This window comes from Ahaetulla prasina, chromosome 8 (assembly GCF_028640845.1).
Source record: "Ahaetulla prasina isolate Xishuangbanna chromosome 8, ASM2864084v1, whole genome shotgun sequence".
In the NCBI taxonomy this organism is placed as follows: Eukaryota; Metazoa; Chordata; class Lepidosauria; order Squamata; family Colubridae; genus Ahaetulla; species Ahaetulla prasina.
Window position 1 is genome coordinate 52206531 of NC_080546.1, and position 15630 is coordinate 52222160.

A 15630-nucleotide genomic window follows, 5' to 3' on the forward strand; every position below is an offset into this window, starting at 1 on the left:
TGGGGCGGGGCGGGGCGGGACGGGAAAGGGCAGGGCAGGGCAGGGCGAAAGTGCGACGGGACGAGAAGATAAGGCCGTCTGAACATCCGGCTCCCCCAGTGGCCTGACAGGCTCACATGAGCTGCCCAAAGTGAAAAGTCTCCTTTCGAAGTGTCTCCACTAGTAGTAGCTCGTATGCCTGGCGCTGCGTGCCACCCACCCACACCACCCTCCCTCTTTTAAAGCCGCAAAACCAATGGCTGAGGTTCAATGGCACCAGGCCCTCCGGAGAAGAAAGCTGCCTTCAGCCTGAAGTGCGCGGGGCAGCGCCAAAGCGCCAACTCACTTTCCGTTCCTTAAGTTTTGAAGACATCGAGGCAAGAAGCGGACGGGGGGAAAAGCTAGCCGGAGGCACCCGAGGTCTCCACTCAAGTGGCCCAGGTGGATTGTGGAGCCCGAACTTCCAAGAGGCGATTTATAAAGCGATCATTTCTAAGGCGAGGGAGGGGGCGATATTCATGGGCTGCCTGGTTTCATAGGATTAGGGAAAACAGCATTAGGAGAAGACATGCATTAAAGATAAGGTTTTCTTAAAGTGTGTGTGTGTGTGTACAGGGTATTTCCCCTCCTCCTCCCCAGGGACCAGGGGCGGGCGAGGGAAGGACGACAGATCAGCTTTGTCACTCCACGTGGCCTTCAAGGACACGTGATTGGCCCCCCAAAGAGCATTTGCATGGCAACGGGCAGCGCAGGACTACAGAAGCAACAAGTGGAGCGCAGTGGCGCGCTGGCAGGTTGTGAAACACCAGCGCCCTTCTTCAAAGCCCCCAAACGCCCGGTCGGTCTCTCACACGACCGCCTGTTTACAAATCCCAGGCACCTCTCTTCTCTTCTCTTTTTTTCCCCACCCCACCCCCGCTGCCTCCTTTCCCTGTCCAAGCGCCGACTGCATTTTAAAGCCTGTCCAGAGTCATTAAAGTAATTAAGTAAGCCCTTAATAGGCTGTTCCGCCCAGTTCAAGGAAGAGCCCTTGGAGACGGAGTGGGTCCGTTTGTTCTCAGGCTTTTCTCACACGACTTGGTGACACGTCCATCTTTATGAGAGGTGGCAGCGAGGCTTTTTTTTATTTCCATCCCTTTATGTGGCGGGGGGGGCACCCCGGCAGGTGTGGGGACTGAAGGGTGGCACAAGACCCCCCTCCCCGCTTTATAAATTTCTCTCCTCCCCTCAGCAGACCCAGGGAGGCTCCTTCAAACTTTTGGCACACGACCGTCCTTTTTCCTATGGTGTGTATGTCTCCATCTTGTTGTTTGCCTCGCTCCTCCGCCCCTCCCTTCCCCGCCTTTGGAGAGGCTCAATTTGTAGCCTATTATCCTATAGGAAAATGTCCCATTGAAAAGTGTGAATAGTTTCATTGGGCCTAAATTTTAATAATGCGGGTCAAAGAAAAGAGAGGCAAAATAAAGAGGGAATCGCAGCTGCTCCGAGAGCCCATTATGCGGTGTCACCTGCACCTATTCATTTGCCTAATTTTGGTCAATTTAACAAACTTCAGGAGAAATTATTGTGGTATTGTTAGAGAGGGTAAAGCTTTCTGATCGAATTAACAGCATGTTTTGATCCGGTAAATGTCTTGAGAAAGAAAGAAACAATCGCGTTTAAAGGGGCTTGGAGTGAAGCGCGCCAAGTGGAGACGCCAAAGCGCAGCGCTCACAAAGGGAGCAAGTAACTGCCACAGGGAACTTTTGTACACGCACATTGCTGAGGTTTTTACACAAAAAGGCATTATTTCATACTTGAATAGTCTAATCCAACAATTGTCTATTTTCTGCAAACATATTTTCACAGCATTGTTAATTTTTTTCCAAGGGCCTCTGTTCTGGCAGCCGCGCCTCTTGCCTTGAGAGCGCAAAGGATTCTCATTCGGGGGGGCAACGCATTTGTTCGAGGGGGGGCGTCCAGAGGGAAATAATGGACGGTGGGGAAAGATGTTTTATATATTCTGAAAGACTAAAGAGGGAAATATGGGAAACACTCCAACAGGAATTTAGGGAAATTCACAGAAGAAGAAGGGTCCTTTTCCTCTCCAAAGCTTCCGTGCGCATTTCCAGACCCTTTTTCATCTTGCAGTGGCACCACCTTATTTCGTTGACCAAGGACGCCCCCCACTTCCCAATCACTTCATTTGATCTATTCACTGCCTGAGTAATAAATGCGATCAAAAATACAACGGTGGGTTTGCTAGTTCATATAAAAATAACCCAGAGAAATTTGGAGAGGTATGCCAGAGTCTACATTTAGATCCAGTCATTCTGGAAATGGAGCCTATTCCAGGGAAATACTACCGTCTTGCTCCCGATTTCAAATTCTTAGTTTCATTGTCACGTTTTGCAGGTTCTCTTCTCTTTCTTTAAGATTAATGTTCATCTCTTTTATTATTACTTTACTTTGGAAAGTGCCACATAATGTCCTTAAATTTTAACTGTTTTCTTTTTCTTTTCACCGCATTCAGGGTAAAATGCAAATTGGGGCTCTTCTCTCGTGATAAAATGCAAGCCGAAGAAATGTTCTTTCTCGAGGTTTTGTTTGCAACCTGTTTTGTCTGCAACCTGGTGGGTGACTAAACAAATCCTAACAGAAAGTTTTCAGAAGCAGCGTGCCTCGCTCATCCAGCCCAGGGACGCTCCCGAGTGCTGCTCTGCTTGCCAGAGATATCCTTTCAGAGAAGCTGTTAGGTTTCAGTATATTCAGTCCTGCACAATGGGATTAGAAACTAACCGTTATCATCCAAATTAACTAAACTTTGAATAGTAAATGTAGGAGCTTTATTTTTTTCCCCCTCTAGCCAGTGGAGAAGGAGTTGATCCGCTTACTGTCTGTGTTAACCGCCAGCTGCAGGCACCTGCGAGGCAATTCTTCTTTTTTTTTACACCGCTCAGTTTGTTTATTTGCTTCTTTTTTTCTCACTCTCTCTCTCTCCTGCCAGAGAATTATGTCTGGTCCAGGACAGCCTTCCACGAGGTGCAGGTTCAGGCTGACCATGAAAGCTAGAAAGGACACGTGCAAACTGGATATGACAGGGGCGATGGTGCCGGAGTGCTGGAAGCGTTATGGCATATTAAGGAGATATGTTTGCTGTTGCTTTTGATTTTTAACGTTATTTCTCTGCTTAGACTAACAATGAGGGCTCCAGACAGATATTATTAGCTGCTTTGGAAAGTGTGTGAACGTCTCCTGTTAAAGACAGGCAGAGATGGGAAATTCTGCACTTTTTAACTCTCCTTTTTTTTATTTGTCAGGGCAGGAGGTTGTTTAAATGAGTAGAGGGTGTTAATTTTGCCTTGTGCCTTCCCTTTCCCTTCCTAACCATGAGGAAGAAAATGACTTTTAAAAATCGTTTTTGTTAATAACTTATCTGTTTTAAACTATTTTTAAGAGGAATGCTTTAGAACGATGATGATTTATAAAAAGGTAAAAATGTCTGAAAAACAAACAAACAAGGAAGCTAAATGCAAAATTGTGCTCAGTCTTGTATATCAATGATGGCGTATTAAGGGACCCTCTTTTTCATACTGCCACTGGATGTTTTTTCCCCCCTTGATTGTGAAACTAAAAAGCACAGTTACATTTCACAGAAGTGCACAATATCCCATCCATATCCATATTAAGATGCATGCTTATGATAAAAACCCATTCAGGCCCTTTTGCCCAAGTGAGCTGCCATCATCCACGTGGGGGAATCAAAAGGAAGTTTCAATATATACAGTGCATTCAGGAAGTCTTCAGACCCCGTTTGTCTATTTTGTTGTGCTGCAGCCTGATTCTATAAGTTGTTGAAATTCATTTTTTCTCATTAATCTACATTCAGTACTCCATCATGACAAAATCAAAACAGAATTTTAAAAATTCCTGCAAATTTATTAAAAGGCAAAACCTGAAATATCACATTGACATAAACCCACCAATCTGGGCTTTATGGAAAAGTGGCTAAATGGAAGCCTCTCCTCAGTGCAAAACCCATGAAAGCTTGCTTAGAGTTTGTTCCTCACAGTCTGAAAGTCCTTCAGGTGCTTTTTTGCAAGCTCCAAATGGGCTTTCATGTGTTCTGCACTGAGGACAAGCTGTCCTCTAACCAATCTGCCATTAAGCCCAGATTGGTGGACGGCTGCAGTGATGGTTGTCTTTTTGGAACTCTGTCCCGTCTTCACACAGGATCACAGGAGCTCAGTCAGAGTGACCATCAGGTTTTTGGTCACTTCTCTTACAAAGGCCCTTCTCTTCCAATTGCTCAGTTTGACCTGGTGACCAGTTCTTGGAAGAGTCACAGTTGTTCCAAACTTCTTTCATTTGGGATTTATGGAGGCCACTGTGCTCTTATGAACCTTCAATGCAGCAGAAATTTTATTGTAGCCTTTTCCAGATCTGTGCCTTTCAATAATCCTGTCTCTGAGCTCTGCAGGCAGTTCCTTTGACCTCATGGCTTTTGCTCTGCTACAGTATGCATTCTCAGGTGCATAGCAGGGCTCTCCAACCTTGGCAACTTTAAGACTTGTGGACTTCAACTCCCAGAAGTCCACAAGTCTTAAAATTGTCAAGGTTGGAGACCCCTGTTCTATAGAGAGGTGTGTGCCTTTCCAAATCATGTCCAATCAATTTAATTGACCAGAGGTTGACTACAATCAAGGTGTAAATGGGTGATATGATTAAAAGCTAGAATAAGTGATAGAAATAAAGGGAATATTAATGTATTACATTTTTATTTGATAAAATGAAAGTAATCATGAGAAATAGGGGAAATAATTGAATAATGATAGACTGTAACCTAATATAGATGTGTATTGTTATGAGAATTTCATAAATTGATTGAATGTAATAATAATGTTTAATCTGATTAGTTTTGTCTGTATTGGAATGTATGGCACCCAGGTGCCACACTGTTCACGTGTTGATTTGACATTTTTATAAAAAATTAAAAAACTTGGGGAAAAAGGTGTAGAAACATGTCAGCAATGATCAAGAGAAATGGGAGACACAGGAGCTAAATTTCACATGTGGTTGCAAATGCGATAGTTCAGTTTTTTCCTTTTGATACATTTATAGACATTTCTAAAATTCTGTTTTCACTTTGTCATTATGGAGTACTGAATGTAGATTAATGAGACAAAAAATGAATTTCAACAACTTATAGAATCAAGCTGCAGCAGAACAAAATTGACAAAAAGGAATATTTTCTGTAAATCAAAAACCACTTCCACAGGTTTACCATTATTAAAAATAAAAAAAACATAAATTAAAAAAAACCAATATGGAAGTTCTGGTAATAATGGAAAAACTTCAGAAAGGTTCTTACTTCTTTAGTGTTCCACCTCTGAATTGGGGAGAATCCTGCTGCAGAGGAAACCAGGACTTACTTTGAAGAAAAATCTTCGCTGAATAAATTTAGAAAGCCATTTATTGGAACATATATAATATGAAGGAAGATGATGCTTCTGAACTGATGGCTAATATTTCAAATATTTTGGGACTATCATCAAGATTCATGCAATGATTTCAGTACACATGTAGGTATTTATCTTTTCCTCTTACAAAAGGAAATTAAACAGACTATTATCTTCTGAATATTGAATAGAAATCATTTCCCTCTGAGGTCAGCCAAGCTAAAACCCAAAGAAAGTGCACAATAGATTGAAGTTTAAGATGGCAGTCCTATAGATCAGGGTTATCCAAACTATATTTCGTAGAACCCTAGACTCTACGAAAATTTGATGTGGTCTATGAGAGGCTAAAGGGCAAAAGAAAAAAAAGTTAACTTGAATGCAGCCAATTTTCTGCCACTGGAAGTATTTGTTCGTTTATCAGATTGTGTTTTATATAGTTGCCCTTGATCTCACAATCAAGTGACTCTAGGCAGCTTACCACTCAGCTAAAAACAATATATAGAAATTAATATTAGTATTTTTAATATTAAAAAATAAATTTATAAAAAGCAAGTTTATAATTTTTAAATTTTTATTTAATTTTTTAAAAATTATTCCTGAAAAAAGCTATTCAGGATTTTTTTTAACCACACAGCTGAAAAATAATTAAAATACCTCTGTAGACTTTAATAAACCCCTCTATTTCATATAAACCATTATAAACCCTTCTAGAGCACTTCATCTTCTGCCAAATCTGAATATAAATCACACAGAGCACTTAAAGTGAAATGTTACAACCATCACCTTCAATGATGCTCATATGGCAACAACAGCCTGTATAATTGCTAAAGAATGTTCAGGTGATTGTCTTCCTTGCCTTTCCATCACTTGAATCCCTATCATATTATATTATATTATATTATATTATATTATATTATATTATATTATATTATATTATATTATATTATATTATATTATATTATATTATATTATATTATATTATATAATATTATATTATATTATATTATATTATATTATATTAATATTATATTATATTATATTATTGCATCACCTGAAAAGTCATGGAATTGATTATAAACCAATCCATCACCCTCCACTTAGAAACAAACAACCTGCTTTCTAACAAGCAGTTTGGTTTCAGAAAAAAATCTGTCCTGTAATCTGCAACTCCTACACTGCAGAAACATTTGGACCACACATCTTGACCAGGGTGAAGCAATAGACGCAATTTACAAAGACTTCTGCAAAGCTTTTGATTCAGTGGTGCATGAGAAACTATTGCTGAAACTTAGTTCTTATGGCAACTTCGGACCCCTGCACAAGTGGATAGCCACATTCCTTTCAAACAAGCAGCAAATTGTCAAAATAGGGAGGGACCTATCAAATCCAGCACCAGTTAATAGCGGTGTCCCCTAAGGCAGTGTTTTAGGACCCATACTCTTTCTGCTTCATATCAACGACCTATGTGATCACATTAAAAGCAGCTGCATCCACTTTGCCAATGATGTAAAATTATTTAATACCACCAACAATGCTGCTGCCCTACAAAGCGACCTAGACTATTTGTCAGAATGGTCACGTAATTGGCAGCTTCAAATTTCAACTAACAAATGCTCTGTCCTACACATTGGCAAAAAAAAAAAATCAGAACACCAAATACAAGTTAGGTGGAAACTATCTCATAGATGACCCTCACTCTGTCAAGGACCCAGGAGTACTTATCTCAAACGATCGAAGCCCCAGAGCTCACTGTAACAGCATTGCCAAAAAGGCCTTAAGAGTTTTTAATCTTATTTTGTGAAGCTTTTTCTCCGGTAACATTGAATTGTTAACTAGGGCATACAAAACCTTTGCCAGACCAATTCCTGAATACAGCTAGTCTGCCTGGAATCCACACTGTATATTGGACATTAATACAATTGAGTGGGTCCAGAGATATTTCACGAGAAGAACACTGCACTCCTCTACTCACAATAGAATCCCTTATGCCACCAAGCTTGAAATTTTGGGCTTGGACAATCTGGAACTGCGCCGCCTGCAGTCTGATCTAAGAATAGTACACAAAATTGTCTGCTACAATGTCTTACCTGTCAATGACTTCTTCAGCTTCAACTTCAATAATACACTGGCAAACAATCGATAGAAACTCAAGGTAAACTGCTCCAAACTGGATTGCAGAAAATACGATTTCAGCAACAGTGGTCAATGCCTGGAATCTTTGGCCCTTTCCCTGGTCTTGCTTTCCTCCATGGTGACAATGGATCACCCTCCAGCCCTGCCTGGGCCACTACAGGTGTCCCCGACATGAATGATGTTGACCTGGCCATGCCCACCCTGGTCTCCCTCCCCACCCGCCAAAGTCAAACACAAACCTGATATGGCCCCCAATGAAATCAAGTTTGACACCCCTGGGACTACAGTAAGGCAACAGATTCACAGGAAGGACGGAGCATATTTCAAGGAGAGCACTTTTCAAGAAGAGGGATGAGACAAGAGAGAGCACAGTTGATCATGGGAAGAGGAAGAGACTTAGGGTAGCCACTCCAGGGGTGAAAACTACTTACCTTCCTTACCAGTTCAGAAGCGCATGCACTCCATGTGCACGCAGACCTTCTGCACATGCGCAAAACACCTGAGTGGGTGGGCGGAGCTTTGCTGCACCATCGCTACCGGATCACCAAACCACTGGCCACGATCGCTACCGGATCGCATGATCCAGTCCGATCCTTGAGCATTTCATCCCTGAGCCACTCCCTAAAATCTCTCAGAGTATATCAGAGTTAAATTGTATAGGTTTAGTCTGGCAAGGGTCTGCCTACATAGTGTAAACAAGTAAAGAACTGGGATGAATTGCGTTACATTGTTCTTGGGATAGGCCTGACACTGACAGACAACGTTCTAAAAGCATTTGGGACCAGCTGGAATTTCTGCATTATTTTCAAGGATATTATTATACTAAATGTATTTATTTGTTTATTTATTAAATATATATGCCCCCCTCCATCTTGCAGTTCGGCAACTCTGGGTGGCTTACAATATAATGAGGCAGTTTGGTTCCCCAAGCAACCATGTCTTCATCTTTCACAGAAACCAGATAAAGCATGACTCAATGTTACACAATGATCTATTTCTAAGAAAGGCTGAGTTTCCATATCAAGTATAGAATCATGACTGTTAGATGAATATTCACCCTTAGCTAAAGTTTGAACCTTTTACTAGGGACACACAATTCAAATGAAATTTAAAATTGTTGAGTGATTTGCGACTCTATAGGATTGCAGAAAGGACATTAGTAGTTTGTTCACCCAACATGCTAAATCCTAATCCTGATTTAAGAAAATAGAACTTTTGTGTCCAAGAAAGGAAGCCTGAGTTGTGCAGTTTGCAGTGCCCATATCTATCAGGATATCTTGCCATTATGCCCAAGGAAATAAACTATATTATGTCTCAGTGTGATAGAGAATTTTATACTGATATTAGATAATAGGTGAGTTTTTATAATCTGCTGTATCACAGACCACTCCAATTCCAAGTGGCCTAATGTAAGGTATTGTGCAAATGCTGCCATATGTCTTTAAAATGCCTATTTTTCTGGAAAGTGGAGGAGAGAAAGAGAAACTGAGCCAAGTAACTTATCAAATCTATCTATTAATTCCAGAGAATAGTTCACTGAATAACAGCTGCTAGTATCTTCCATAAAGCTTCAGAGGAGCAAGAATGACAAAATTCATTATGCAGATCATTAACTATCCTGCCTTGGGCTTTCTTTTCCATGCCACCACAAAACTCATTGGGTGCAAGTATCTTTTCTCTTAGTTATTGCCACTCTCTTACCTTAAGGGACAGGAGATGGCTGAAAAAACTCCCCACGTGAACTTTCAGACGGCTTACACTAAAATTACTCTTTGAAATGCAGTAAGATATGTCATCATTGGAGCTGCCATTATGTTTGTCAACGCCACCTAACTCAGTCTATGAACAACAAGGCTGCAAGGATTTTTCTCAATATATAAAAATGAAAATCTAAAGGAATTCATCTCTTTTACTTATTCAAAAATAGGTAGCTTTTCCTGATTATGTAATGTTCTGACAAATTTTATCCAATTCTGCAGAACAAGAAAAACATTACAACAAACTTTTACGAGATTTATTTGATTGTGAGAAATACAAGTTTTGCCAAACACGAGGCTCTGATAAAAGAGGATAATCTCCAATATGGCCCAGGCTATAATTAGCTTTTTTCTGAGGTATCATGTCCCAAACATATTATGATCTGTAGCCTGATCCAGAGAGTTCACAGGAATATTCTGTATTGATTGGTGCTACCAACTTTAGTGTTCAACTCATTGTCTCTTGACAATTTGCACTAAGTTGCACTGAAGAACAAAACTGATGGGCAACCTTGGTTTATTTCAATTTGTCTCTCCTTTATGACAAAACAGAAGATTTACCCATTCACACGCTGAGATCTTTAAAAGAGCCTAGTACACTAAGCACAAGGAACTCACATTTCCAACTGTAGTTGCCAACTCTTCTTCCAAAATCTTACAGTCCTTGAGATTTATTCATGAACATTAGCAAGGCAGAATTATTATACAGTATTGATGATTTCTAATCATGCTGCCATGAAAAGCAGAATAGCAGAAATTGCCCATTTTCTCCAATCACTTTTGAACTCTTTTTGTTTCCTGATAATGATTCCTATACAAGAACACAAAGGGACTGAGTTTTGCTGAGCACATTTTTTTCACTTTACCTCTCTCCAACTTCTCTTTATTCTGCTTCTTAGAGTCAAGTACTAGTGGTGATCAGTCTGTCGGTCCAGGTAGGATGAAAGAATAATCCATTAGCAATTGCAACATATTGCATGAGAAACCACTTTATGCAATATGTTCTGAAGCCTAGTAGTGTGAGAAATAGTTGGTTATTCCATGGGAATATGCAAATTTGCACAGTCATCTTCTGACTATAATTTTTTCTGGCAAAGATCCATCTAATGTTTTGAAGAACTCTGGATGGGTGAGAGATGTTCTATTTCCCCCTCCTTCCTTCCAAGCCAAAAACTGCTGACCTCAGTGCAACTCCCTTTCCTTCTGGGGAACAATATGGGAAGGGAAGCATACTTTGGCTTAAGACGTACTCAAATATCCAGCTTTAACCTGGATCTGTTACAATCTGTTCATTGTAAGGGGAAGAGGATGACGTGTGTCTCCTTTTCTACCTCTTCTTCCATTATGGTTCTGCACCATTGTCTGAGGTAGTGTTTCTCAATCTTAGCAACTTTATGAAGTACGAACTTCAACTCCCAGAATTCCCCAGCCAATATCTCTAGCAAGAGGAATTCTGGAAATTAAAGTTCACACATGTTAAATTTGCTGAGGTTAAGAAACACTGTTTGAGATACAGAAGTCCCTAACTTTTTGGGAGCTCATTCTCTGATTATTTTGTTTTTGATGGTATCAATCTCTATTTTTCTCGGGGGGGGGGATATTTGTGAAAACGGGAAGAGTACATTCATCTGCTGCCTTACTGGACGTCTCAATATACATTAATAACTTGCATCACTGTGATGCAACTTGTTTAACTTGCATACTTAAGGATTGGGGTTTGTGTTTAAATTTTGCTATGCTATTAACATGTTCCTTTGATGTACAGTTGCAAGAGGGAAACTGGGTTTTGAAAGTATTGCATCATTTTGTTGTTCTTGGATTGCTGCTGTATTAGAGTTTTACATTACAAAAGACAATATAGATATCGTTACTAGAATGCTTTTATTTAATTCTCAGCAGCATAATCAAAACTAAATGAAACAAGAGAAGACAAAAGAAAACGATGCAATGAAGATATTGTATGTTTTTCCAAATAATAATACTTGATTAAAATGTGCAATATAATATGAAACATACTATTAAATAAAAGCATATAGCGCTGTCATTTTTTGAATTTCTTGCTACAGGGAGGAAAAAAATGAGAGAAGGTCCCCAAAGTTGAGATTCTGTGTTGGCTGCTGCCCCCCAGTGGTAAGGAAATATATCGTGCTTTTAAGAGCACTTAACAAAAAACGTACACCAGAATACAAAATCATCCAGCAAGGTTTTATAAAGATATAATTTTGTTTATCTGTATGAGCACTCTTAGTGAAAAAAAAAATCTGTTTGTGGCTTGTGCTTATGTTTCTGTTCATATTTGTCTGGCACCTTTCTATTTTAAACACATTAATTGATTGAATCAAAATTTTGTTGATTCTTAGCTTCCACTTAGATAGACTTTCTCCATGATGATTTTTTTTAATTTACATTTATATCCCGCCCTTCTCCGAAGACTCAGGGCGGCTTACAGTGTGTAAGGCAATAGTCTCATTCTATTTGTATATTTACAAAGTTAACGTATTGCCCCCCCCCCAACAATCTGGGTCCTCATTTTACCTACCTTATAAAGGATGGAAGGCTGAGTCAACCTTGGGCCTGGTGGGATTCGAGCCTGCAGTAATTGCAGGCTGCTGTGTTTTAATAACAGGCTATCTTACAGCCTGAGCCACCACGGCCCTAGAGATGATCTATCTCTAACCTCATCATTCAGTTCTTCCAACTGTGAACTCATTGCCATTGTAACAGAGTCCATCCACCTTGCTGCTGGACATTTATTCTTTCCTTCTACTTTTCCCTATGATTATAATATTTTCCAGAGTTCCAGGTTTTCAGTTAATGTATCTAGTGAAAGATAGCTTGAGACTGGTCATTTCCTTGAGTGGGAACTCTGAGTTGATTTGTTCAATGATCCATCATTTTGCTTTTTATCTGTCCACAATATTCTCCAGAAAATTTAGATTATTTTCCTTTCCATTAGGAAAAGGCTTAGAAATTTTTAAAAAATTTTTTCAGGTATGTCAACTTTCTGAGCACTTTTAAAAATTACCATGCATCAAAAAACATGAAAATAAAAAAGAACATACACAAAAACCCCTTTATCTGCCTAGTGTGATAATATCTATAATTGTAATTTTAAGGAGGTACAAAATTTATCAGCCACATACATGTGGAGTATTTCTGCACAAAAAGTCATTGGCGCAGATGGAAATAATAGAAATAACATAAATGATTAAGGGCCATGACAGTCTTAATCAAGTTGAAACCCAGTTTCTCTTCATGTACTTACTTAAATCCTTTATGCATCACTTTGTTGGAGATTTTATACGGGTCCTTTTGAAACTATTTAAATTACCTTCAGTTGTAATTCATCCACTGGTTGTGTGGAAAGTCTGCCTTGATTAAGGCTTTCTTAATGGTGTTTTACATTGTGGGATATATTCAGTACTTAGGAAGAATACTTGTGCTCATCGTTGATTGAAAATTGGTGGCTACCAATGTTAACTTTTGATTGCAGGGAATGGGATGGGTGAGTGCCTGTATCAGCCTTTGGTAATGTCAAGCGCCAGTGAAAACAGGAGATTCAGGCAGTTCAAATGAGTATAAAGATTTATTGCAATCTTAGCTCTCTACTGGAATCTGGCCAAGTGACTGTTAAGAGAAATGTGTGTGAGTTAAGAATAGAAAGGAATTCAAGGTGGACTGGACTTAGATCTCTTGTGGGCACGAAGAGACTCCTGACTTATGACATGTTTGACCCCTCCCTTGGGCTCAGCCTGGTTATCTCCTACAGATAGCGGGTTATTCAGAGCAAGGATCCTCCTAATTTGAGCCTAATCAATGTATTATTGAAAAGAGTTCATGTAGAGATGGTCCTTGTTTAGAATTGATGCTGACAACTCAGTCGTTCATCACTGATGTAATTATGAATGGTCACCATACAAGGCAGTTATTAAATGATGACTATTTATAATTAATGCGTTATATTAGGGGGGTCATAGATAATATAGATAACTGTTGTTTATGTGAAATTATGAATTTTGCAAGTATTTGAACTATAATTGTTTACTATATTTTACGGATTTACAAGCTTCCCTCCTTCAGACATACTTCATCTTCTCTCATGTAGTAAATTCTAGTTGAAAGCTATCAATCCTGTTCTCATTTGAACTCATCTGATTTCTTGTCAAAATGACTGATGACCTTGAAGATAGTCCTGAATGCTGTAAAATATCATTCAACTGAATAGAAATAGATCCATAAATAATTTTAAGAAAAGGCATAGCTTCTGCACCATTTTCTATACTTTGCTTTAGAGAAAGAACATTTTGTTCCAGGACAAAAAGTGAGAACTTCATACAATTTGCACGACGGGATTGAGTTTAGATTGTGTAAGAAATAGGTCAAGAGTATGATCATTTCCTAAAATGTATGAAATTCCCCAATGTAAAATGCTACCCTGCTTACAAAATTTCATTTTCAAGAGTCCTTTGGGGAATTTGGTAATTTGAACAAAGTTTGAATTTATCACAACACAAGTAGACTATGCCTGCTTTCCTAAATGTCGTGTCCTGCCCAGGTAGAAGGATCAAAACCCCAAAACATGCCAGCTTTATGGCCAACAGATTTAAAAGTTTCATTGCTTTATGCCACACTGTCGGGAGGGCTCTAGACTGGGTGAAATTGTCTATACTTGCATGTAAGATGGCAAATGGGCAGTTGGGATATAAGATATGGTATCAACTGCAGTGATGCTTGAAAGAAGGTAGATAAATGAAGAAGGAAACAGAAAGAAAAAAGAAAGTGAGCAGTAGAAGTCATTCTCTCAATATTGCTTCAGTACTGAGGATATAAAGAATTTCTCTCCTTTTTTCTAATATTCCTGTACAGCATGGCTAAGACAGGATATATATATCCTGGCAGTGGCTGAAGTGATACACCCATCCCAATGATTTTATAGATATGCCCCAAATATTTAAGCCTTTAAATATTTGGGGCATATATTTAAGCACTACCTGTGTGTACAGGTAGTTCTCGACTTACAATAGTTCATTTAGTGACAGTTCAAGGTTACAACTTCACTGAAAAAAGTGACTTAAGACACTAATTTCACACTAATGACTGTTGCAGCATCCCCATGGTCACATGATCAAAATTTGGGTGCTTGGCCTGGTCGAGATGTGCCCACCGGGTTTCCGTGCATTCCATCAGCCGAGGCCCAGGGTAGGGGTGGTGGGGTGGCGGTTGTTATTAAAGAGAGTCTAGAGCCGAGGGAGACCACTGTACCTCAGGTTGCCGGGTGTGAATCCCTCTTTGTGGGGTGGGGGCAAAGGGGTCAGGTGGGGTTGCTGGTCACGCACCTGGCTCCTTGCTGCGTGACAGCCGCCTGCCCGAGCTCCTGGAGGTGCTGGCTGGGGTGGCAGTTGAGACCCCAGACTTTTAGTCATGGGGACTTTAACTTGCCATCTTCCGCTCGCCATCGACGGCAGCTCGGGAGTTCATGGCTTCCATGACGGCCTTGGACCTGACCCAAGTAGTTGATGGCCCTACTCACATTGGGGGTGGCACTCTGGACCTGATTTTTGTCTCTGGTCAGTGGTTGAGAGATCTGGACTTAAAGGAAATAGTCATTGAACCTTTGTCATGGTCAGATCACTCTCTTCTTCGCCTGGACTTTCTGACCGCCATTCACCACCGCAGGGAGACGGAGCCGACACGTTGGTTCCGCCCCAGGCGCCTGATGGACCCGGATGGGTTCCGGACGGAGCTTGGGCCATTTCCTGAGGGTCTGGCTCACGGCTCGGTTGAGGAACTTGTTGCGGCCTGGGAACGGGCCGCGGCGGGGGCCTTAGACCGTGTCGTGCCTTTGCGGCCTCTGACCCGGCGCAGGTCCCAACCGGCTCCTTGGTTCTCCGAGGAGCTGAGAGGGATGAAGCGCCGGAGAAGACGCCTAGAGAGTTCCTGGAGGTCTAGCCGCTCAGAAGCTGATCGGACACTAGTGAAGTCCTATACTAGGACTTACCTAGTGGCATTGAGGGAAGCGAGGCGTAGCTACGCCTCCTCCCTCATTGCATCGGCAGATAACCGCCCAGCCGCCCTGTTTCGGGTGACCCGCTCCCTCCTACACCAGGGGGAGCGGGATGACCCGTTGCAGGGACGTGCTGAGGAGTTTAACGGTTATCTATACGATAAAATCGTTCAGCTTCGGGATGGTTTGGACCAAGATTGCGGTGATACGGGTGAGACGGCTGAGGGTGGTCTTGGTGACATTTTATGGGATGAGTTTGACCCTGTTGCTCCCGAGGACATGGACAGGTTGTTGGGGAGGCTGAATGCCACCACATGTT

At 40.8% G+C, this 15630-nt stretch overlaps 1 protein-coding gene across 4 annotated transcripts in view; it reads right to left on the reverse strand.

Annotated features, from left to right (window-relative positions):
• Nucleotides 1-15630, reverse strand: part of HELT (helt bHLH transcription factor) — a 65894-nt gene that overhangs the window by 3494 nt on the left and 46770 nt on the right. For 2 of the 4 annotated variants that reach the window (XM_058192429.1, XM_058192428.1), the window contains exon 1: nt 326-367. The exons of the other annotated variants lie outside the window; for them this stretch is intronic. In XM_058192429.1, the coding sequence (XP_058048412.1) occupies nt 326-352 (27 nt within the window). In that variant the 5' untranslated portion in view covers nt 353-367. Of the gene's footprint in view, nt 1-325; nt 368-15630 lie in introns of those variants that run through there. 4 annotated transcript variants of the gene reach the window in all.